The sequence below is a fragment of the Dicentrarchus labrax genome, unplaced genomic scaffold, assembly GCF_905237075.1.
Source record: "Dicentrarchus labrax unplaced genomic scaffold, dlabrax2021, whole genome shotgun sequence".
Taxonomy (NCBI): Eukaryota; Metazoa; Chordata; class Actinopteri; family Moronidae; genus Dicentrarchus; species Dicentrarchus labrax.
Window position 1 is genome coordinate 13,888,926 of NW_026136706.1, and position 26,034 is coordinate 13,914,959.

General features: G+C 41.4%; 1 protein-coding gene across 16 annotated transcripts in view; it reads left to right on the forward strand.

Annotated features, from left to right (window-relative positions):
- fmnl2a (formin-like 2a) overlaps window positions 1-26,034 on the forward strand; it is a 52,044-nt gene that overhangs the window by 15,585 nt on the left and 10,425 nt on the right. For 9 of the 16 annotated variants that reach the window (XR_007885292.1, XR_007885293.1, XR_007885294.1 and 6 more), the window contains exons 2-17: window positions 647-730; window positions 4,705-4,785; window positions 9,809-9,885; window positions 13,477-13,560; window positions 14,770-14,925; window positions 15,993-16,028; window positions 16,708-16,752; window positions 19,226-19,334; window positions 19,564-19,640; window positions 20,627-20,720; window positions 22,091-22,165; window positions 23,343-23,453; window positions 23,695-23,844; window positions 24,227-24,328; window positions 24,655-24,976; window positions 25,208-25,402. Coding sequence is in view for 12 of the 16 variants with exons in the window: in XM_051404904.1 (XP_051260864.1) it covers window positions 647-730; window positions 4,705-4,785; window positions 9,809-9,885; window positions 13,477-13,560; window positions 14,770-14,925; window positions 15,993-16,028; window positions 16,708-16,752; window positions 19,226-19,334; window positions 19,564-19,640; window positions 20,627-20,720; window positions 22,091-22,165; window positions 23,343-23,453; window positions 23,695-23,844; window positions 24,227-24,328; window positions 24,655-24,976; window positions 25,208-25,402 (1,798 nt within the window). In the remaining 4 variants the exon portion in view is untranslated. The remainder of the gene's footprint in view (window positions 1-646; window positions 731-4,704; window positions 4,786-9,808; window positions 9,886-13,476; window positions 13,561-14,769; window positions 14,926-15,992; window positions 16,029-16,707; window positions 16,753-19,225; window positions 19,335-19,563; window positions 19,641-20,626; window positions 20,721-22,090; window positions 22,166-23,342; window positions 23,454-23,694; window positions 23,845-24,226; window positions 24,329-24,654; window positions 24,977-25,207; window positions 25,403-26,034) is intronic. The other 7 variants (XR_007885295.1, XM_051404912.1, XM_051404914.1 and 4 more) reach the window with 2 other exon arrangements.

A 26,034-nucleotide genomic window follows, 5' to 3' on the forward strand; every position in this document is an offset into this window, starting at 1 on the left:
TCCTGAACAACACACACTTCTCTGGAAATCACTCTGAACATCAAAACCAAGGGTTTTCACTTTCACTTACATGCTTACACACCCTAATTCACTTCAGTACAGTGTCTTTGCATGTCTAGTCAATTGACTGGAATGAGTGATGGGGTCAAGCTCGGTCTCATTAAGATGAGACCCCCGTTTTCCCAGTGTGTGTATATATATATATATATATATATATATACATATATATATATGTATTGTAAGACTCCTCTGCAGCACTTCACATGGTGGATATTGTAGGATTTTCTCATTAGTGGCTTTTCTGTCGGCCAAATATTTGGTAACTGTGCTGTAGGAAATGGAAAATATTTAGGGAAAATCTTTTAATCAGGAGGAGTTGGGGTTTAAAAAAGGAGAGTCTTGTTTCATGATTACCTTACTGCTGTGGGTCCAACTGACGGTGTCTCGTTCTCAATCTATAAAATATGGCCTTTTGAATGCTGTAGATAGCCTCGTATTATGTAAATTGGGTATAATGCTATTGAAATTACCCAAAAGGACATGCGTACCTTACATACCTTTCCCTCCTGTGTATCTGTGATCTCATGTGACTGATGATGTTTCATTGTCCACATCCAATTAACTCTGACCTTTTTCTCTCTTACAGAACTCGATGAATCTTCCTCCAGACAAAGCACGACTGTTGCGGCAGTATGACAACGAGAAGAAGTGGGAACTCATCTGTGATCAGGTGGGCAACAGTCACTTATCTGTATGATAGGGTGACATAGTGCTGTACAAGTCACACTTAATGTGGATGCATAATTGCCAGACTCACAAGAATGAAATATTGTAATTAATTAAGCTTAAGTACAAAGTTGGCTGTAAAGTGATTAGTTTTTTCATTTGTCAATCAGCCTCCTTTACAGTTTAACAAAGTAAACCAAGGTCCGTCCCACATACAGCAGCCATGCTTCATTGCCCTGCCTTTATCCTGTAAGCCTTTCCCAGTTCATACACGCTGCCCTGGCTTCCCTGGTCAAGTGGGTCAAGTGGCGCAGCAGGGAGCACACATCAGTTAGCCAGTTAAAAAACTCAGGCTGTTATTGGCATCAATGCTGCATGTAGGAAATAACAGAGGGTGCACGTTGTGCAGTCAGCTGTGGTCTGAGCGCTCCACTCAGCCTTCAACCTCCGTGCCAGAGAGTTTTTCTGCCTCCCTGAGCAGAGGAGAAAAAACGGAGACAAGATCAAGACCACCACCCACTCAAACTGTATTGATAGCCACTGACCCTGAAGGGAACGGTGCCAGAGAGAGCTCACCAGGCCGCTTACCAGAGTCAGAGATCCTCTTTCAGTTTGGAGTGGACTCCGTGTTCCTCTGTCAGGCCTGAAGTGAAAATACTTGGTTTCCCTTTTATATTCAGTGAAGCAGTTTCCAAAAACATTGCTCTGTGTTTTTAAAGACAAGCATCTTGGTTTCTACATACTTTCTTACTTAATGAAACAATGTGCATTCTGTCTATGTGAATCAGTGTTATCCATGTTTAAAATGACTGGTATCCACTGTGGGTGGACAGCATTGTAAAACCTTTGCTTGTCAATAAAGTGCCAAAAAGTTGATGTTTATGTTGTAAGACGATCCCTATTTCCCATCACTGTAACAGTCAGACGTCAAAGAATAGTGCTAAACTAGTCCTCCAATGTCTTTTTTATATAGTCTTGTTTTCCCAACAAGCCTATACCCATGACAGCACAGACGGCTCTGAGAGTAAAGTATTTTCTGTGTCATAGCTACAGTGAATCTCTTTATGTAACCATGGAAACAGTAATGGAGGGAGGCAGGGAAGCAGAGATGACAGGTACATCCCCTTTGAAAAACAGGCCCTGCAAACGCCACCAGAGGTTGAAATATTAAACATTTTTTGGGCAATTAGGAGGATTTATGAAATATGGAGGATGCTCTTGATGTGAACACAGGGTTAAAACATATGATGAACTCATCACTGTCACATCTTGAGAGTTCTCAGGATATGTTGCAATCCTGTGGCATTTTCCAAACAATAAAGCATTTTCTATAGAAGTTGTTATAGATAGGACTATAGACAGCAAATTGCAACAACTACATGCCCACTTTCATATTAAGTGATTTCCCCTTCTTGAGTCTCTGCTCAACTCCTCAGGTGCAGAGGGGGAAAGTGTACCTCACCTTTGAAATATAATCCAAACCAGCTCCCAGAGACAAACTCTAGAACTGCATAGAGCATGTTTGAACCCGTTCGTATGTGCTCCTAAAAAACAGACGTGCATTCTCTATATTATAGTCTCTTGCTTCATGTATTTATTGCCCTCCATTTCTCACATTTCTTTCCATGCAACAGGGTATATACAGTACTTGTCAGCTCTCTTTCCTGACGCCATTCTCGTCTTTCCTGTTTTTGTAGGACAGACATGCTCTGCCAATGATAAATGCGATGTTGCTGATAACACAGCACTGCCCAGAAAGGCAATCTGATCTCAGTATGTGTATACAGAGGGTGGCACAATGATGTGAACACATCACAACATTGTGATCCAATACAACAGCCTTGTCGCAAATGCTACCTTTTTTATGAAGCTCTTTTTGGTGAAGGTTTTCACTTGCCGGTGAAAAGAAGCAGCCGGGGACGCGTCATGTTTCACACAGGTGTTTGTCTCCAATGTCCCCAGGTAGGCAGTGAAGTGAACAGGCACAATGAATTACAGTAGATGAGAATATGACTTTCCAGAATGGGGAAATAAGAAGACAAATGCAGCAAACACTAAATTTCCATCGTGGAACAATGTTGAGAATATTCCCCTGGAATTTGTTTAGCCAGGTGGTAAACCACTCAGATCCCGATGCATCTTGTCTCATTAACAATTTAGTTATTGGATGACAACCTAAACAGTCATTAAATGTATGTTTTTTTTTCTCTGGTGGGTAATGTTTTACGTCATAAGAAAGTATATATATTTTTGATATCAGCCAAGATGGAACTTCAACCAGTCAGATCAATGAACTATATAACGTAGTCAAACTGTTAGAGATCTGTCAGGAGAAGAACAAAAACAACTTTTCCGTTGGAAAAAAAGCCTTCAGTGCAATTGTTTTCTCTTCTTACAATGAAAAAATCTCTCCAGTTCTGATATTACTCATGCTCGCAACATCTATATTACAGTCACTTCTCACACACGCCATCACACACACACACACACACACACACACACACACACACACACACACACACACACACCTAGAGTTATGTCATGCTGTAGCTGACAGTAGTTCCTCATAGGACGCTGATTGGTCCTGTACCACTGTGGTTTAGACAATGGCACATAGCTTGAAGCGTGGCAAGATGGATTCTGGCATAATCTTGCGTGTCCAGCTGCCAAGCAGGGTTAACTGTACTTACTGTCTTGAAGACAAAATGTTTCACATGAGAAGCAAACACACAGAGACAGATTTTGATAGATTCATATCTGAGGTCCTTGCATACTGTGGTATGCATTGAAAATCAAAGATTGATGATACCCGACAGAGAAAAAGTCTTAAAGTGGACTTTTCCCTGAAGGCCAGTCATTCAGTTGTCCCAGCTAGTTACATAAGTGAGGATATGTCTTGGCTGTTTTTGCCCACATCATATGAAGAATAAATCTACTGAATTACATGCTCTGCAGTCTCTCTGATACAATGTAATGTGGAAAATCACTAAACAGAACCATTCACGCTGCTGTGGTGTGGTGCTCGGCCTGATCCAAGTACTGTTTCCCGTTCAACACACTGAACCAAATCCAGCACTAATCTCTTGTATTTATATTTAGAGCACAACAGTAAAGGATTTGACCTAAAACCTGTTCCTGGCTGAACTTAAGACATCCACACCTGCTTGGCCGCAGTCCCCAGGCATGTTATACTTTATAGGGCATTAAAAATAATCACAATCATTAACAGCAAGATTGTTTATGGCCTTCTGCAGGCTGAATACGCGTAACAGTCACTGTCTCCTTGCTCAGTGTTATCAGACTGTGACCAGGTATCTAAAGAGTTCACTTCCCTGTTCTCAGGTGATAGACACAACTACTGATGCAGGAATCACTGTTCAGCTTTGAATGTTCTGCTAATAGAAGAAATATAAAACATCCACACATGAGCCATTCTTAAAGTGCAACACAATAATCTTTGAATGGGCCCAGTCAGTTTTCTGATAAGCAGAGTAAATGCTGATCTCCAGTCTGATCTACAAGAAAACCTCCAAGAAAAACTGGTGCATTGAGTGTTGGTTCATTCCACCCTAGGTCCGTGCAAACGGAGCACATGTGACACAGGCTTGTCATGTCCACTATAGCGGGAATAGAGGAATAATTGTTATTTTCTTGCTGCCTCTTAAAGTAGAACATAATCTGGGTTCCCATCAGTTAAAGGGTGACTCATAATGACTGTAATTTACTCAAAGCCTGTTCAGGTTTAATCTGATGCCTTTAGTCTCAATAACAGTTAACTGTATAATGGCGATGTGTTCAGACTTGTGTGTGCTTTTTCTAAATTCATAATATTACTGTACATGCAACTTCTGTCCTTGATACTGCAAAAGTTTCCTCCCTATGTGTCTTTATGTCCTCTCATTCTCTTTTATTCCTCTCATGTCGTTTGCCTTTCCTTTTGCTCATCTCAGTCTTTTGTTTTCTCCTTTTTTTTGACAGGAGCGATTCCAAGTGAAAAACCCGCCTCACACGTATCTCCAAAAGCTGAGGAGTTATCTAGACCCAGCAGTCACAAGAAAGGTGAGTGCCCCCTCGCTAACATGCTATCCTGTTCCATTGGCCTGGCCGTTCCACTGCTGCAGCTTTTCCTTCCCCTCCGACCTTCTATCTCTTGTCCAGGATATCCCTACAGCTGAGGATAGATTGCATACAGGGCTTCTGGAGCCGACAGCTTGGGAACTTTAGTTACAAAACAGTCAAAAGTGTGACTTATGGAGAAAGGAGCCAGTTGTTTATCTGGAACGCCCAGGTTTAGGACACGAAGACACTGAATCCTTGTGGTGCTGTTCTGGCTCTGACCTCTCTGGGAGGAAGAGCAATGGGAAAAAAAACATGACAAAAGTTACTTGAAGGCAGAGGAGAGAATAATAGTGTCTTCTACACTATAGAAAGGGATCTAAATTGCTAATTGCTTACAGCATGGCGGGAGGTATCAGAAGTGTCTTAGCTACATTATAAAAATGGTCTTATGTCATCTAAGCAGCCACCTCTAGCGTTCCTGGCTGCTTGGACGGGAGAAGAAGGGAGTAAGAGGAGGGGCTCCACGAAGCGAAGCATCAGCCAGCTTTCAGGCTTTGCCAAAATTAAGCCTTTTTGGCCTGGGTGAGAGAGCTGTGGGGGGAGTGCTAGGAGACCGGTCCCTGTGATAAACAAATTAACCAAAAGACTCTGCCAGAATAACAACAAATCGCTGAATAATTCAATTTGCAATGACTGGATTTAAAATTTTACATCACAATAAGCACCGTGAACTGAGCTACGGTATAACTGTGGCAACAAAAAAAAAAAGAACAAAAAGAACAGCAAAGGCACATAAAGCTGTATTCCCATTATTTTTATGCAGATTTTGAAAAATAGTTAATGCGCTTTATAGGATATATGGGACTGATGTAACCGCCTTCCTCACATTACACATCAACACGTCATTTGTTGTGCCCTCTTCTGTTTTTCAGACTGGAAATTAAGCTCTTGCTTATCTTGATAAACGAACACCTAATAACTGCATAGTGGTAGCGGACGGATTCATTTGTATTTGCTGATTTACTTGAAATTCGGTTAAGATTTGCAATATATTTTGGTGGAAACGTGGCTCTGGAAACATATAGACACATAAACTCCTGTAAATCAGTGCACATATACAGAGTTCAATTACATTTCTCCAGTTTGAGCTGATAAAAATGTGTCCACTGGGCTACATCCTTTGTGTGATATGGTTCAGGCCTGCTATTGTCGATGTGCAGGATAGTGATTCCTAATGTTAGCTAATGTTAACTAAATGTAATGGATAAATCTTTGAAACGAATGGCTAGAAGTAATGGATAAAGTAGCAGTTGGTATAGTTAATAAAAGTAATGAATGAGTGGTTGAAAAGTAATGGATTTAATTGCAATAGATGGCTGAAACTAATGGATAAATGCCTAATGCGTCCAGCAACAAATGCAAACTAAACCAATATAAAAATTGACAGTAAAGCTGGTAGTGTTTAATAACATACAGCTCAAAATAATTTGAAATGAATGGTGTCGATGAAGGGCTACTGGAGATAGCCCTGTAGATGGGAACCACTGGTCTCTGAGACTGCTGAACTCCTGTCGCCCTGATGCCTATTGTAATGCCTGAGAGATTACACACATAAGAGATCTGATAAAAGCAGGAAGCACGAGGAGACTGACGCAGGTTAAAGCAGACAAAACACAGCAAAGGTTAAAAGCGTGGCAGTTTGTGCTTGGGCAGCGATAGTCTCAAGGTTAGAGACGTAGACTATGGCACTCGGTGTCCAACAGCAACACAACCCTTTTGCAAAGATCTAGGGTCAATCATAACTTCGCATGCACTTACGCACTTTTTTTTCAAGAGTTGGATGAGTAGACCGACACTGCTCTCATGTCTGTCTGCTAAACAGCAAAGTTAGCTTAGCTTAGCATTAAGACTGGAAACAGATGGGAAATTGCTAGCCTCACTCTGTCCAAAGGTAATAAAAACCATCTCCTGGTTGTATTTAGGGTATAAAGACACGAGAGTGGTGTCAGTCCTCTCATGTAACTAGGAGATGATGACCATGTTTAAAGGTCTCTGGGTGTAAAAACTCAACACAGACAGACAAGACAATATTTAGATAGATTCTGATAGACAAACTTTAGTAAACCACAACCTTCCTCTTCTTTTTTGATCATCTCATCTGTGGCTGCATGACTAACTGGTTGTTGGGTCTATATTAAACCACTCTAGATGAGGCAACCTTTGAGGGACTTGCCGAAATGTGTCTTTGTTTATTTATCATCTTGTTTTTAATGTTTAGTCTCATGGGTATGAGACATGTGGGATTATTTTTTTTAAATCATCCCGCCTTGAACTGCTGACACTTTTTCTTGCCTCTTTCAAAAACTTGAAGCAGACAAGGAACGAGGAATTACACGAGCGAGTAAAGTGAGAAGGGCATGGGAGAAACTGAATAATGGAGAAAGGGTAGAGGGGGAGAAAGAGATGGGCAGAGAGCTAGAGAGAGACAAAAAAGAAGCACAAGAGAGGAAAAGAGAGTTATGGGCTTCTTTCTACATTCCTGCTCCATCCCCCTTTTCTTCAAACTCAAAACAATTGCCACTTTGTGCCGCTGTGAGAGAGCTGGAGGTCGTTGCCTTTGCTTTCCATAGGCAGGCTCCGATGCATTCCTCTGGGCAGCTCCCAGCCAATAGGCAGCCAAGGAGGAAGAGCTGGAGTCCAACTAGTCCCCAAGAATGTATCAGCCATTGATTTGTTTCCAGGATGACCTCTCCTGAGCTCACTCTCCCCCAAACCCCCCCACACACACACACACACACTTCACACTGTATATGCTGTCTCTTACTTTCCCCTTTCCCTGCTCCCTCCCTGTCTCCTCCTCTTCCTCTCCTTTCCCCTCATTCTGTCTTCACCGTGGTCTTCACCCTCTCCCCAAACTGTCGGCTCCTCTCTCTTCCTGCTCTCTCTGTGTTGCAGCTGGTAGTACTTAAAGTGTGGAGTGTAGGGCGTTCAGTGGGAGAAGAAGAAGGGGAGGGGGCGTGCCTCTGGGAGCCTGCGCAGTACCCCTAAATATGCTTTGCTTTCCACACAAACGCGCACAAAGGGCTCCTCCCTAATAAAAACACTCTGTTTCTCATCTTCTCATGTGCCAAACACACACCGCCCAAGCCCAAAGACACAGACTAGAGAGACCCTAGCTCTGGGAACAGCTCTCTTTACTGTGGATGTTAATAGTAGGTTAACACAGGGCTGAGCTCTGGTTCCTCCCTGATACAAACACATCATGGAAAGTGACCAGGCCCTCCAACCCTGGGTGGATACTTGAACTTCTTCTCTTCTCTTCTGCCATTTTAAGTAGAACAAATGTATGTTAAAACCCCTTTTTAATGTTACTGTAGTATGTTTGTCAGGGAAGTCATAATAAGAGGTGCAATTGGTCTCTTTAATTATTTTCCATATATATATATTTAATGTTTCTCTGTCAAAATCAAAGATAATTAGTTTACAATTTATATACAGCTGAGAAAAAGCAGCAAATTCTCACATTTAAGATGCTGTAACACATCTATTTTATTTGATTATAGGTTATGAATAAAAAAAAGTTGATATTAAATAACTCATTTTCTTCATAAATATATTGATATTATAGAAAAAGTTATTGTTATATTTTCCCATAACTAGAAAACAAAGTCACAATAACACTTATTATATACTTTAGATGCATGTTTAGTCACCCCATTCACTTGTTTCACTTGACTGGTTGCATGGGCGACAAATTCAGTTCATTTTGCCATAGACGATTAAAATCTCAGAATGTTACAAAAGTGATCCTCTCCAAAATTAAATGGGTTCTTTCTTGCCCTGTGTTGTACCCTTCCACCAAGTTACTTGAAAATCCAGCCTGTAGCTTTTCTGTAATCCTGATGACAAACAAACTGCATCTGAAAACATAACCTACTTGGCAAACGTGATAATTGTGTTAATTTTCTTTAAGGTGTATAATTTAGTATGTTTTGAATCTGACATACTGTAGTATTTGGAACTATACGAGGGTAGTGACGCATTAAAGTAGTTGAATTTCTTACTTCCAATCCATAACCATAACAATATTGTAGTAAATAAAGAGTGTGAGTGGTTTATGTTATTGTTGTACAGAAAACCCAGAAAAAGAAAGGAAAAGAAAACGTGTTTGATTGACATAGGACTGAAAATATTTATGCAATATTTTAAACCTCACAAGCACAGTGGTGTATTAAAAGTAGAAATTATACCTTTCCTCTCCTCTGATGCAACAGTTTCACTCCTTCTCATCAGGGATTTCCCCCTCCTGTTTGATCACCGCTGGTCATTCACTTTGCTTGTTTTGTTGGTGCGGTTGTGTAACAGCCTGAAGGGCCTTTTGTTTTTGGTTTTTACAGATCACCTCCTGTCAGAGGATAAAATCAAAGAGGAACCCTGCTCACGTTCTCTGCTCTGTTGTATTCTATTTCATTCACTGGCAGCTCATAATACTGTCAAGCATGTCGCTCACACACAGCTGTAGCCACAGTAACAGGGCCAAGAATGCGTGAGTGTGTGTGTGTGTGTGTGTACCTGTGTGTTTGTGAGGCTGCTGGGTGTCCTCGAAGGGCTTGAGAGGTAACCAATTAGGTTACTTGATTTTATCACGCTGCTGCCAGTAGGGATTACTGCCATATAAAGAACCAATGTGAGCAAACAAGATAACGAGAACTGTTATATTCACAGTTTCCAATGAGTCAGCTCGCCTTTCTCTTTCGGCCTGTTGAATGGTTACTGGCAAGTTAAAAGCCCACTTAAACATCTTATGAGAACAACCCAAACCAAACGTTGATTTTTATTTTGTAATCAGTCCTCTGCTTGCCTGCTTTCACATTTAAATGTCACTGCGGTTTGTGTCTGTTTGTCTGACCTTTCTGTCAGAAAAAGGTTTCCTCCAGCCAAAACATCCCTGCGCTACCACTTGATGATTTACAGTTCTACTGGTATGATGAAATATTAACTCCCCCCTTCTTTCCTTCCTCAGAAATTCAGACGAAGAGTTCAGGAGTCCACCCAAGTCCTGAGAGAACTGGAAATTTCGTTACGGACCAATCACATAGGGTGAGTCTCTGCAGGATTGTGTGAAGCTTTCGCAGTGTTGAATGACCTGGACCTGGTTAATATTAGATGGAATATAGAAAGGGGGGAAAAGTCTGACATTCCAGACACCCGGAGACGTTGACACTAACCACCACCACCACCATCCCCCATTCATCACAGGCGTTCTGGCCTAATATTACACAGAAAGCCATGTGGCGATGGAGAAAAGATGAATCGATTGATTGTTTGGGGCGGTTGACACATGAGCAGCCTCTGGAAGGAAAACACATTTTTCTTGCGGTACTTGAGCTGCACAACTTGATATAACAGTGCACCATCCTGAAGAGGCATTACTGTAGTTGTTACTAAAGAGATCATGATTTCACAACAGATAAAAACACTGGAGCATTCATTTGTAATTCCAGGTATTCAAGGGTAACAAGCCTCAACCTGCTGCAGCTGATATTGATTCACCGTTGTACAGTCGTCTTCAAGGAAAGATCAATATCTCAATGAGCATCACACAATGGCTCCGTGTTTTTGTCTTGCTCTAGATCATTGGGGCCCATCTCTGTGATTAGAGACCCAGATAGTTAAAGACTGTGATGGATTGCTCAGCATCATTAATGAGACCTAATGCATTCTGGGATCTGTAGGATCCAGGGGCCTCATTTATCAAGGCAACACCTAAATGGCTAAAGATACAGTATGGGGACAGATGAAAAATGATTTCATTTTATGTGATGGTCAAATAAAGAATTACACTCCACAAAAAAAGACATGGAAATATAATATAATATACAATAATTATATAAAATATATATAATAATATAGTTAGATTAAATTGAGTGGTACCAAAACAGTGCACTGCGATAGAAACAAGGCAAAATAGGGGGAACTCGACAATTTTACACATCAAAGTCTGTTTATAGAATCGGTTTTATCAGGATTTTGCCATGGTAAATTGGTAAAAAAAAACAATAAACATAGACAAATATAAATAAAGATAAAATTAGAGACAATTATAAGGGACAATATATCCAAATATAAAAAGAGAGATAATATGTACAAAATATTATTTAGGGAATGTGTGGCAGTGTGACACAAATTGATATTGCAATGTGCAAGATAAGATATAATCTAATGGCAGGGTTTGGGGAGTACTACTTTTACTACTAAAAAGTTGCATAAAGCCCTCTGTGGCTTCAAAGGGAGCTGTGTGAAATCTAATATCGCCTCAAGTCTTGCTAATTGCCTCAAGTGATGTCACTTGAGTCAGCATCAGTTGGTTCTGAAGAAGAAAAGAAAAAAATCTGTTGGTGTGAAGCTAGAAAAAGGGAAAATTACCTCTGTAGCCTGCTCCTAATCTCCACCCGAGGCTGCCGAAGACACGACTAGCATAACACATCAGCCAGTCGAGTTGCATTGTGGGTAATGTAGTGCACATCTTTAGGAACTTTAGTTGACAATCATTTCTGCAGACATTTCTGATAGTAGAGTTGTTTTGTGTGTCTGTAATTTAGAAATTTATTACATTTACCAATCATTAGACTTGTGTGTCACCCAGAGTTTGTTGGTCGCGTGGTTTAAAATCGACTAACCTCCTCAAGCACGGAAAGAAAATTGGTAAATCGGATTCTATGTGTACAAATGAAGCTGAAGAGGACTCTTTGATAGGGTTGAGGCTGAGGGCTAACAGCTGGGATGGATGTTGGAAGTGGGCGGTCACGGGAGATATGCAGACCCCGTCAAGGACAGGAAGAGGCGGCAATGAGAGCATCCGCTGCCCACAGCCTGTTATGACAGCAAAGAATCAGAAACACACCGGTTACACAACCGTCACATGAACTCACACACACACAGTATCTAAACTACATCTCTTAATCCCTCTGCTTTTCTCTTCTTCCTTCCTCCCACACACATGACTTTACTTCAATTGGTCTATTTTACTGACTCTCACCCAAATCATCTCATGTGTCTGACAACAGTGTCTCTCACACTCCTACACACACATTACACACTGATCAGATTCTACTCTTCAAACCAAAATAAACTCTGACCACGGCCAAAGACGATGCTCTTTTGGCAAATCAGTTGAGGTGTTGTTTAAATGGATTAACTCTTTTCAGAGACCTTATGTTAGTAAACTAGATTACATAAATAATCTACCTAATCTGGATTAGACAATGTAGCATTACCATAATGGCAGAGGGACGGGAATAGAGATTGAGACAGTCGAGTGGAGGGAGTGGTTAGGGAGCAAGATGTCACCCGCTCAGACAGTGAATGATTACTGCTTCTTTTCAGAGGTGAAACAGAGAAATGTATCCATCATGTAGGCTGTGTATAATGGGCAGACTGTCCCTGTACAAGCGCTGCTGACGATAACCCCCTTGGGCTCCCTCCCTGTCTGCTTGCTCCTCACATGTTGCTCAGTGGTCAACAACATGTGGTGAATGGGAGGATTGTTAGTTAGTGTCTTGTGGTAATGATTACCATGTGGCCCGACAAGGCCACACCTCCAAGCCCTTTTAAAACCCGACGGGCCCCTCCATGCAGCGCTTTACTGGACGCTCTCGTCAGTCTCACTCACTCCCATTTAGTTACACCACAGGGGAGCTAATAAAGGAGCAGCTAGTGGATTTTTAAAGCAGTTTAGCCTTACATCCTCATCATCACGGTACTACTCAAAAGCCTGCCTGCGTGTCATTATGTTTATGCCCTGCAAATTTCTCTAATCACAGAGCAATCAGGCCTGTCGAAGCAGTTGGGGCTCCAATAAAAAAGACATGGGCACCTTCATAGGATGCGATTAAATAAAGATGTTCTGTGATTCAGCTCACACTGCTTATAAATATGGAGGGAGAACAGTACATGCCAAAGGTGGCAGGAGCTTTCCTGTGAAAAAGCTCTGCTTTTCTGTGTGGAATAAAAAAATGAAAGCACAGAGAGTACTGAATGGGTGGCCCACTTGAGTGCCTGTGAGGAAAGTGAGAATGGGCTTTTGATCATTCTGGGAGCTTGTCTTTACCAGAGTTAGAAACTATGTGTGTGTGTGTTGTTGAGAAACGGGGAAAGAGAAGACGGGCAGACTTGGTGATGAGATTCGGTATGTGTGCGTGGATGCCTGTGTGCGACCGGCCCCAGATCTGTAGACTTATATGACAAAATTATTATTATTTTGTGTGGTGTGTGTGTGTGTGTGTGTGTGTGTGTGTGTGTGTTCATTTCTTTTATTGTTGTGATGGTGAGGCATGTTGATATTAGATATGTTAAACATTGATACTTGAAGTTAACACATTTTTAAGCATTTAGTGATGAGACAAGACAATACTAAATTTAATCAAATAAAGTTTTTCTTTCAGTGCATGTTTAATTTTATTTTACAGCTATAAGGTACTGTTCATTTTTTCAATACACTGCTTCGCTGTAGATACCCCAACTTTTTTTATCACTGTGAGATGAGTTTTTATTAAAACCGATTAAACCTATAAACCTGTATTTGAAAGTGTGCCTAGATCTCTATCCAGAAACTGACCAAATGGTTTTATAAGACTTTGTGTACCTTTAAACCTTTTTTTTTATAGTTAAGCCCTTTTCGTCTCTCTTCAGGTGGGTCCGAGAATTCTTAAATGAAGAGAACAAAGGCCTGGACGTGCTGGTGGAGTATCTTTCTTTTGCACAGTATGCCGTCACGTAAGTCACTACCAGCTCTTTCTCTCTATACCTCTATAGTCTATATGCAGAACTGACAAGCAACACAATGGTGCTATTCTGCACAGCCGCTGATGCATCTCCACATAGCACCACCACAGCTGCGGTTGCTGCCTGGTTGTCAGAAACACTGAGTCACTCGGGGCCCATTGCTGACACATTGGCACTGTGTACCAACCATAAGCTTCTATTCATAGATTGACGGTGTGATTATTAGTCAGTCACATGGTCCCTGTTCAGGGCCAAAGAGCCACGCAGTTAAATTTTTAATTCACTCCTCCACTTCGCCATATATCATTATGGTCTGTCCACATTATGAATGGTTAGCAGTAAAAGTGTATTTACCCTCAGTGCCACTGCAGCAGTATTTAAAAGTCCTGGAAACGACCAGTCTAAAAACTGAAATAGATCATAACAGGTATGCTGTAACTACCAGCTCTTTCCAAGGTTTCTGCCAAGTACAACAAAACATGAGACCTTTTACTTACCTATTATGTCCCAACCAAAAACCTGAAATATTGAGAGTTGTGCACATTTGCTCTTCTGCCAGCACTCATTAATGTTAGTGACTGACCAAATGAATGTAGTTGTCTTAGTCACTCATCCAAGCCGCGTCTGATGTTTTACTGTTACCTTCATGATTCAAATAAGTTTATTCTTAAGTGTAAAATGTTTTGCCTAAGACATACATTTAGTCACCAAATTGTAGGGCTTCTTGAAAAAATGGTTTGTCTGTGTTAAACAAAACAGATCAAGGTTTGACTGTTATCCAATTTTAATTATTGTCAAATAGCATTATCACGGCTGTCAGGCTTAAAATAATTCCAACCTTCAACGCGGTTTGACAGTGATGAAGAAAATACATACGTTTCATATACTAAATGTGTATTCTCGCTGTCTCCTTCCCTCTTGACCAAACCCCTACACCTACCTTTCCTGCCACTTTTAACTTTGACTCTGATGTTGATCGTGTAATGTCTGGTGACTGCCTGATCAATGGCTAGCATTTACATACTGTTTTTTTGTATTGGTACATGTATGAAAGTACCTTATTTAATTTGCTCTGGGTCCACTTACCGCCTCAGATCTGCTCTGTGTATAGAAGTTCAACAGGATGCCGGCATGCTTTAATAAACTCACATCACCACAGCAAACCTGAACTGGACTTGAATGATTTTTCTTCGACAACAGGTTTGATGGAGACTGTGCGGAGAACAACCCAGAGGCTGTGATGGATAAGTCTAAGCCCTGGAGCCGCTCTATAGAAGACCTGCATGGAGGAAGCACCCTGCCGTCTCCCATCACTGGGAATGGCATCACACGTGCTGGACGACATTCCACATTACGGTATGCACATGCTTATTGATGGTTAAAAAGATTGTTACCATATTTTGCCGTTTTTTCCAGCTAACTTTACCTTTCATGGTCCCCTTTCCCCCCCTGTTACCAAGTGTTAAGCCGGAACAAAATGGTTGTATTGTGATTATTTTAAGAAGTCAGGCATTTCATATGATGTCTCAGCAGCCCCTTTATGTGGTCATGTGGTCTGTAAGACTTTAAATGGCTTAAGACACATTTCTGCAGCAGGAGGCAAAATACTATTTGTTTTTATTTGAATTGTCAGACTGACCCAGGATTATGACACATGATTGACAGCAGTTTTTTTGTCATGTGACAGACGATGCAGCAGGAAAAGATCTCTTTTATGAAGCAAAACTTTTTTTTCTGTTTTGTTTTCATGAAAACCAGACGGACCATTTTAACTCCAAATCCTGAACACCGAGGATTTCACAGAAGTTAATTCATAAGCTCATGCTGATATATGCTCTGAAGCACAAATCCTATTCAGTTGTGCATTATTTCTCTAATCCTCCCTGTCATTCCATTGATGTTTCGGTACAGCGCTCTTTGCCCTTAGATTTCATTCTTGGTACATTTGAAATAAGTAGATGTAGCATGTTTTCACCATTTTGCTCTCCTATATTACAATAATTTAGACTCTAATCCAAGTTTGCCATCGGTCGTAGACGGCTATAGATATGAAAGGTGTGTTTTGTTTGTACAGCCACACCTACAGTATGCAGCTTATCAGAAAAAAATGCAAAGCTTTTATGGGAACGTCCTAGGTTTGCAGCAGTTTCTTATGCACATTGCATGTTGTCATATCCAACAATCACCACACAATCAGGGCTTTTTTCATTGTCATTTACATATATTCTATGTGACTTTTTGGCAGACATTTCCTATAATATAATTTTTGGCTCATAGCAAACTCATAATTGACTTTGTACTCCTTCGTCACATCACCTCGCCTCCAGATGTCCTGCTGTGTCCCTCTCGAGCATGTACAGTGTGTAACAGGTCTTCACCGAGGCTAACTGTCTCTTCTGTTCTGTCCTGGTGTTCCTCCATAGTCATCTACTCTACTGTCTGCCAGTCTTCGATTGCAGGCAGGTTCACTTTGCTGGCTTGCAGGGAGCTTTCTGCAGCCTTAACCCTGCATCCCTGCTCCCTCCCAAGACACACACACACACACACACACACACACACACACTAACATACACACACACATATAAAATCTCCCTGCCTCATTGTACATTATACCTCCCTGCTAGCGCTGCCCAGTTTATTTGTCCCACTGTCTGTGTTGGGGATGTGAATTATTTGTACTGCCAGCCTCCCCTCCTGCGCTTCAGACTGAATTCTCCTTTTCCTTGGAGCAAATGGGTTTTTCTGCACTCATTGTTCTTGCCTCTGTGCCTGTTTGCTGCTTGTGTGGCTCCCTAAATGCCATTCTGTGCAGACGCTAGCCTAGTTTTCTACAAGAGCCCTGTAAAAGCTAAGGCTTTTACTTGGCTTCAACCACTAAGTAGATAAGGTACTAAAAGTCTTCTGTATTTTGGATGCATCATCTGTGAGATATCACACTAATTATGAAGCATTTGCTCTGATCTACTGTCAGCGGTTTTATAATTCTTAAATGTCCATTATACAGAATCTTTGTCCCTTTATTGTGTTTATCTCGCTTTAGATTAGCTTAAAATTAGAACAATGTAAACTCAAGAGCTGCTAACAACTGCGTGTCAAATTAAGATTTGCATGTGTCTTCTTCAAACTGCCATCTTTAAGGACGCCGGGGACACTGAGCTGTCCAAAGTGCTCTCAGATAAGACGGTATGTGTGAAGAGCTACATGGATTTTAGCTAGAAATATGTAGCTGTGTTAGACCTGTATTTTATAGTGTGTAGTTATAGCTGTAGTGGTTGATGTTGTTCTTTGGTGTTGTTTAAAATATGCTCTGTTTATTGTGGTTGTGGCGCTTTGAGAAAATGGGCAGGAAGTTTTTTTGTATTCATGTTTTGTAACCAGGACATTAAATCCGGGACGGCTCAGAACTTTGACAGCACCTCTCACCTCTCTTCCCTTCCTTATGGGCGTCTTATCTTCTTGGGGTCATTTTTAGTTTGGCACTTAAATGTGACAAACAAATAAATCAGGCTGTTAAATCCAGATTCAATCATCACTGTACTATTTCCAAAAAGTAATTTTATGCTTTTATTGGAGAGACAGTAAATTAGGGATGCTGAATAACGTGTGACATGGGTACCAGGCCAGACTCAAACCAGGAATGTTACTGGTACAAAGTCATTTCCTCAAATCCTTAGGTCACCACAACATCCCAACATATCCTTCCATATCTAAGTAAGCCAAACAACAATACTATTCCAGCACACACCAGGATACAAGGATTGAGACTGCTATACTTCATTTAAAACAAAACCACTAAAATATGGGAAATCCTGTCCGTATGCTACAATATCACAGACATAAATGTTATGATGAAGGCTCTTTCTCATTAGCCACCTGAAAACTATTGTATTCCCTTCCTACTTTCATTGATCTTTTTGATCATCATCACACTCACAGGCTTTCAATCTGGAATGTTAAACCGTATCTGTATCTTTATGCTTGTTCTCTATTTTACTGAAAACTTATTGAAGTTATATTCCCTCTGTTTGTTTTTCCTGTAAAGCCCTTTGGATTAACTCTGTTCTAGTTAATGTGTTATATAAAGTTTAGTTGAGTAATTTCTGACAAGTCAAAGCAGGTCAAGGTATTACATTTTACTGGTGTTGTGTAATCATTTATCATTAGGGCTTGAGTCCAAGAAATATTGTTACTCATTTCCTCTGTGCGGTGCCACGCCCCAGTTTGGATGTTGATTAATCAGGAGAGGAAAAGCCCTGGATGAACTCTTTTAAGATTATTTGTGCTACTGTGTGAAGCCGGCGCTGCAGTTCTGTCAGCAAGTGTCGCATGAATTGACTGCATTTATGTCAGCGAGTTTGTTTTGCACCCGGCTGGCACCACATCCCGCTGTACACGGCGTGTAGAAAACAACAACAAAAAACACACAAACTCACATAGTGAATGTCCGACATACACTTGAGCACAAACACAACATTTGTTTTCCAGCTTATTTCCGTGTGAATGTGCTTAATTAAAAATAGTTTTACGTTTGTCCTTAAACTCTCCAGCTTTTTTTCAGACTAACACACCATGTTGTGACTCACAGAGGAGTCACGGCTTCAGGCATGGGAGCTGACTCAAATCGGCGTGTCTATCAGTAGCCCGGAGACACATTTTTCTCCAGAACCCGGGCTGGTAATTGAACCTCGTGACAAAAGTCTGAAAATAAACCGTTTTGCTCTGACTGGCTCTGCATATTATTCAGTGATACTGCTGCTCCAGCATTTCTCTTCTTATTGTGAGAGCTGCACTGGGAGAAAAACCCTTTTTTGTACACATAAAGCTGCACAATCACTGTGCTGCATGCAAATGACTGGCTCCTATTGTGTTAGCTGTAAGTGATATCTTTGTGAAGGACATAAAATTAAAACAATTGAAAGAGGGCATCTTGAGGCCTCTGGTGAGACTGTAGATTATATGGCCTTTGTGTGTGTTAATGTAAGGTGGTGTGGCAGTTTAATAGCCTCCCTATGTGAAGGAGGTGGCGTGTGATAGAGGCTCATTTACAAATAGCATCTGCCTTTTCTTATTTATCCATTTCTTTTGTGTTCAGATGCTCATAGACTCAACACTTCTTTTACTAAAACAGCCCTTGTTTCCTTTTTTTAAAAAGACTTTTCAACAAAAAAAAAAAATAACAGCACAGTACATCAACATCATTGCCAGACGGCATTATGACATCCACAACATTCATATATCCAACTTCATATTCTGGATTATGGACAAGGGGGCGTTAAACAGCGCTGCGTATTTTGTATTTACGTCTCCATGTTTGATAGAGTGTACAGCAAAGGGAAGGTAAATTACATTTTGACAGGGAAACCACTAACCATATGTGAAAAATCTTCTCCATTTTGACCATCTTGTGATGTATACGTCATTTTTCAATCTCAGTAGGAGAGTCACTCTTTCCATTTCATGGATCTCTTTTACAATTTCAAGCCAGTTATCTACTGTAGGTGGATCGGTCTGTAACCGTTTACGAGTGATTGCTTTTTTTTGCTGCTACAGTCATTTTTAGGAGATATCTGTCATTTTCTGTTATTTCTTCTGGTAGCTCAGCCCTTGTTTCCTTTTATCGCTGAATTGTTTTTGTCATTTCTATCATTTGATTTAGTTGCAACACACTGCCGAGCCGGAGAACTCTGAAAAACTCCAGACTGGTCTGCAAGAAAGACGACGTCCACGTCTGCATCATGTGCCTGCGTGCTATTATGAACTACCAGGTCAGCCCTCTTCAGTCCCTGGAGGACGCCCACGCAGGCCGCATGTCCCTCTAGATTACAACACATTTATCTAACTGAAGCCAAATTCAATTTGTTCCCCTGCTAGTTCTGTGTTTCATTTATTATGCAGAGGAATGCATCTCTTGCTCTTTCTGTGGCTCCTCTTCTCTCTTAATTAGCTTAATTTGTCTCTGTCTTACTCCCTCCTGTTTGTTTTTTCAACTTCCAGTATGGCTTCAACATGGTCATGTCACACCCACATGCTGTGAATGAAATTGCACTAAGTCTCAACAATAAAAACCCAAGGTAAGTTCGAACAAAAAGCTAACAAAATTGACTAAAAGAGACGTTTTGCAGATTCTTTGCTCTTTATCTACTTTAATACCTGGATGTGCTTACGTATCTCTTTGCTAATAAAGACAGATAATAAAAGATTTTTTGTACGTTTGGAGCTTAACAAGTCCAAATATTTTACCAACAAAGACCCAAATTCATAATGGAACATTCCAACATTAGCCTCAGTGCACCTGCACAGTCGGATCCAGAGTGAGTGTCTTTGTAGCTCAGGGGCACATTCATCCCGACAGACGGGTCAGGGCGCCATTGGCACACTCCACTACACTGGCAGCTGCTTACTGAAACAGCCAGCAGAAGGACTCACTTATGTGTGTGTGTGTGTGTGTGTGTGTGTGTGTGTGTGTGTGTGTGTGTGTGTGTGTGTGTGTGTGTGTGTGTGTGTTTTCACTTCATGCCCAGAGGTTTAAGGATTTCCTCAAAAGTGGATGTGAAACCACTTCGCATCACCTGTCACATACCATCTCATCCAGGCAGAGAAATCCTCCATGAATGAGAGGCAGAGTGGACGCACAGAATGTCGCTGTCCTGTGTGCTCCAAGACACACACACAAACAGACAAACACAGACACACACAGAAAACACACGGATTAGACCTGAAGTATTTATTTTTTTATACCTGCCTTTTAATCCAGTGGATAAGATGAAATGTGGAGCTCTCTCAGGTTGTGACATTACAAAACAATTTTTTCAATGGGTTATTTAAGGCAGACCTTTACATCCTTGATATTTCAGCATAATAATTTTATAAAGTTGTATTATTTTAAAAACAAGTTTAAAAGATGTTAATTTGAATAAAAACCGCAATAGATCCACTCTACATGGAGGTTTCAGGGTTTTCCTCTTTGTTTGTTCCGTGTTTAAGTAGAGGTTTGCTGCAGCGCTGGCACTTGTCATTTACTAACCATTGCTGCCTTTATTTTCTCCCTGTTTTACAGAACTAAAGCCCTGGTCTTGGAGCTCCTGGCGGCAGTGTGTCTCGTGAGAGGAGGCCATGAAATTATTCTCTCCGCGTTCGACAACTTTAAGGAGGTACGAGCTACACGGAGAGGGGAAGTGGGGTCTGAGGAGACGAATATGTCATTATAATTTCGACTGTGCAATTTCAAACAGTGACTCATCCCTGGAGGAATGCTCCCCCGGCAGATGTGAGACCAGCAGATTCCTCATTCCTGCAAAGGGGATTGCATCTAAGAATGAACTCTTTTGTCCGTAGACCATAGACAGTGGTTTAGCTTCATAACACAGGAGCCCTCGACATCCAAAGAAAACAGTTACGTGTGTGTCAACTGGATTTGGCAGACACATCAAACCTCAGAATAGCAGAGAGAAAGATGTAACAGACAGCCTTGCCTGACCCTTGCCTGTCTGGATGAGGTATTCTGGCTAGCTGGAGAAAAGAGTGGGAGGTTTATGATGGAGTGGGCGCTAACAGCCGCCCCATTTTGTAGCATACGGCCCGCAAAAATGGGCCGACTGCAGTTAATGCAATATTTACACCCCTGAATGAAATATTGAGTGTTGCTCTCAGTGGCGTTGGTGGGAGAATAGGGCTTAGGGACATCATAGCTCGTCTAATGAGATGCAGGTTTGTGTCATGATAGTGTAGGCAGCAGGAAGCATTTGAGGACACATTTGTGTATCCTTCTTACAGAGTTTAGTTGTTTATTTTTCCCTTTTAGTTAAAAAGTGACACTTTCAAATGTAGCGTCATTTGATCTAGTTTGCTTAGTGACTTTGATATCGCGTGTTTGATGGAGGGGCTGTAGAGTCAAACATTATTCAGAGGTTTTTGGATACACACGCCCCTCCTCTTTCTTCCTCCCTTCCTTCTCAATTCTTTATCATGCTCCATCTCCCTCATTGCCCTCCAGATGAACCGTCTGAACTGTAGAGAATCTCTTTTCATCTCTCGGTCTCTGTTCTTCTGTGTCTCTCCAAATTCTAGTTCAAGTAGGTTTCACTGGCAGGACAAAAAAACTCTGGTATATGTGGTAGAAAGTTGTACCACAAGCCATATGGAACACAGATGCACTGTGTACATACTTGGGTGGCTTTATATAAAACCGAAGAATCATTCAGCAGCAGTTCATGAATAACTGATTATAGTAATTATCACCCTCTTTCTCCGAGGTTAAGGCGAGCTGTGATGTATTTAGCAGCTAACGTCATTGACTTTTCATCTTCACCAAATACTCTTGATAGTGAGCATTCATTTCTAGTCTCACTGTGTATCAGCAGCGCAGAAATTAAAGCTGAAATCAGGAATATAACGTGAAATCACTTAGGCAGTGTATTCCATGGTTTGTGTGAATTATGAGCAGTGTCGTTTATGCATAAATCACTGTGGCTACACCTGGAAGCCAGTAAATACAATAAGTGAGATGTGGTTTGTTTTGCAGGTGTGTATAGAGACACAGCGGTTTGAGAGGCTAATGGAGTATTTCAAGAACGAGGACAACAACATCGACTTCATGGTATGTTCACACACACACACACACACACACACACACAGACACACACACTCTGCTAATGGCTTATTGATCGTGCTACAATCCCTTGAAAATCCTACATCACCCGGCAAAAATGCAGATAGGTTGTGAAGCTCTTTGAGCTGAAGAAGCCTTGAGTGAATGCTGTTTGTGTAAAGTGTTTAGAGGGGCAGCAATTAGGAATAGCTGGTCCAGAAGTGATCAAATAAAAACATGAGTCATAGTTTTCAGCCGGTTAGAAATACAGATATTATTCAATGTGTGTCCTCAAAAGAGAGGGCAATGATTTGGCCTCTGCTTTGACGACACACACACACACACACACACACACACACACACACACACACACAAGGGCTATCAGTCTTCGTGCGAGGCCTCTAATTTTTCTCATCACAGCAGAAACTTCAGATGTGGGGTGCAGTACATCAAGGAGGAGTAGCCTTAAGCGAGGAACCTTGGCCAAGTCTGTCATTTCCAGACAGAGTAGTGCTAATTAGCCTGGCAGATGAGAATGAAAGACACTGTGAAGGAAGTGCCAACTTATACATTATTTTATCCAGCGTGTGTGTGTGTGTCCATGTGAGTGAAAACCAACAGAAGCTGTGTTTGAATAGGCATTCAATAGGATTCCTGTCACAAGTACCCTCTGTAGGCTTTCAGCTGACTAAAGCAAACAGACTTTGTCAAAGCTGTCATGTTTCACCGAGACAACTGAGCTTCTTACCAGAAGTTTATCAAGCCAGTGTCAGGGTGAGGAGAAGTGTGAGTGTGTACATTAGATGCTGTGACAAGCCGCCCCCCCCCTCTGTATGCAGGCTTCCATAAAGCAGCTGATGTAGTTGAACCGGGTGATTTTGTTTGTTGTTTTTTCAGATCCTTTTTAATCTGCCAGATAAGCTGCTCTGCCCACCAAGCAAGCACAATAATAAGGATTTATACACACAGTTTCAGGGGACCGAATTAAAAGGAAATAGATGTGACAATAGGCATAAAACCATTTCATGAAAGTACCAGGCTGTCTTACAAATAGATTAGTCTGTTAACACATTTTTACCTTGAATTGTCATCAGCTTGTTTTGATCTCATGGCCATGCTAATATTTTTAAATTACAACAATTTATCCTCACCTACTAACTGTATTTTCTCTGTTTTTATTCCCTAGGTGGCCTGTATGCAGTTCATCAACATAGTTGTGCACTCAGTGGAGGACATGAACTTCCGAGTTCATCTACAGTTCGACTTCACCAAACTGTGTCTGGACGACTACTTAGACGTGAGTTGAGACTTAATGATGCTGGACAAAAAGGACGGACTTGGCTCTTAATATTCTGCCCAGTCCAGAGCATAGGTTGTCATTACAGCGCCCCTGAGACAGAAACGCAGTCAATAATTGGTTTTAATTACCTCAGAAAAAATTCTGTAAATCCATAAGTGAGATCAATGCTGGCCTCGGAGAATGAGATGTCGCTCTTATCATTACAATATCTGTTTTTTTGTGCGTGTGTATTTTCCAGAAACTAAAGCACACAGAGAGCGATAAGCTGCAGGTTCAGATCCAGGCCTACTTGGATAATGTGTTTGACGTGGGAGCCCTTCTGGAGGATGCGGAGACCAAAAACGCTGCCCTAGAGCGCGTGGAGGAGCTGGAGGAGAACATGTCACATGTGAGAGGCCTCGACTGTTGATTCTGATCTCTAAAATCCACAAAATTGACTCCTTAGGATGTTGATGGCAGTCTGTTTGAAGCTCTGTCACACTTGCTTGTTATCACACAGTGCCCTTTCAGAGTGGGATTACTATGATCTCATGCTGTCCCTTAACTGTCAGCCACCATAAAAAGAGGGCACACACACATACACGTACACTCTTTTTGCAACATTCATAACTTTAAAATCCTCATAGTGTGTTTTAATCCAGAAGAATATATACAAATGAAATGCCTTTCATCATTACCCCACGGATCTCTTTGCTGACATATTGAGTTGGATGTTGTCATAGCAATGAGTTCACGGCACTGTGTGACCCTTTTCCTGGCTATTCTTATAGATGACGGAGAAGCTGCAGGACATGGAGAACGAGGCCATGTCCAAGATCGTGGAGCTGGAGAAGCAGCTGATGCAAAGGAACAAGGAGCTTGAATCTATCAGGGTCAGACTCCCGCTCTGAACATTCACATTCATCTTTTAAGTTGTCATTTAAGCGCATACAGCACCCACTAAGTAAAAATAGAAAGGCAATACTTCTGCATAAAGTGTTCCATAAGATATAGAAGTGTTTCATGGACAGACAAGGACATTCCCATCCCCACAATAGATATTTAAATTGTATGTTTTCCATTTTTTTAATAGTAAATGATTTCTCTGTTCCTAATTTCAAATTAATACACTAGATTTTTTTTGTTGTTGCCAAAGTTCTTGATCAGCTTCAAGTTTTTACAAACCTTAACTCCTTGTTTCTATCCCTCTCCCACTCAGGAAGTCTACAAAGACACAAGTTCGCAGGTGCACTCGCTGCGACAGATGGTGAAGGAGAAGGATGAGGCCATCCAGCGGCAGAGTAACCTGGAAAAGAAGATCCACGAACTGGAGAAACAAGGCACCATCAAGATCCACAAGAAGGGAGACGGTGACATCTCCATCCTGCCCTCGCTACCTTCCGGTGTGGAGCACTTGCCGGGCTCCGTGATGGGAGGAAACAGTGCTGCTGTTGGTTCAAACCACGTGGGAGTTGTAGGGGGCACGTCTGCTACCCCACCACAGCCTCCCCAACCCCCTCCGCTGCCAGTGAACGGCACATGTAGGTTTAATACTCCAGATTATAAACTGTTAATTATGAAATGCAGAAAGAAGAGAGAAGATGGGAGAGAAACATACACATTTTGAATGTTGGATAAAAAAGTGTCAAGTAGTTAATGTTTTACTTTCTATTGTAACAAACATCAGCTGTAGAGATGTACAGATCATGGAGCTGAGGACACAGGACTTGCCACCCCCTCTATTTTTGTTTACCATCTCTCCTCTCTCCCAGTGTCAAACGGACCATCATCGGCTGTTCCTGCACCAGCAGCTCCCCCACCTCCGCCACCGCCCCCTCCACCTCCGCTTCCTCCCACAGGGCCGGCCTCGTTGATCTCAGCACCTCTGCCTCCTCCGCCTCCTCCTGTAGCCCCCCCACTGCCCGGCTGTGGGACGCCCACTGTTATCATGAACTCTGGGTTAGCAGGTAAGGTCATCCAGTGGAAAAATCCTATAGTGGGTAGTTTATGTGTGTATTATATGTAGGAAATGGAGGATTTGTTGTTACCTGAACTTCTCTGCTGATGGCTATATATAAAAGTGGTACTTTTTCTACACATATAAGGACATTACGATATTCACAAGGGCATTAGAGTTTCACTCTCCACAATAAAGGCAGTATCAGAACAACAGATAATCATACTGCCAGTAGCTCCGGCTGCAACTTTGCTTGCTTTGTCTGAGCTGAAAAGGAAATCCAGCTTTATTCCAATGACTTTCCTCCACTGCAAGCGTTCAATGTTAATACCACTTTAATACTTCCTGCAGCTGCTTCACTGTAAAAGCCTTTCTGTTACTGGACATGTGATGGAAGCATAGGCTCGAGGCTCCCACTGGGGGGCTTTTACTGTGAAGCAGTTGTTGCTCAGTAAAGTTAAAATAGGTAAAAAAGGTTCATTGGATGGTGGACCAGAATTAGCTATTGCTAAATTATTACTGATTTATTATAATGTTGAAGGTGCTGAAAATGCAGTGTGAAATTATTTTGATCTTAGCAACAAACAAACCAACAAATTAATTAATTGTTTAAAAACAAAGGTTTCCAAATCCTATCAAACT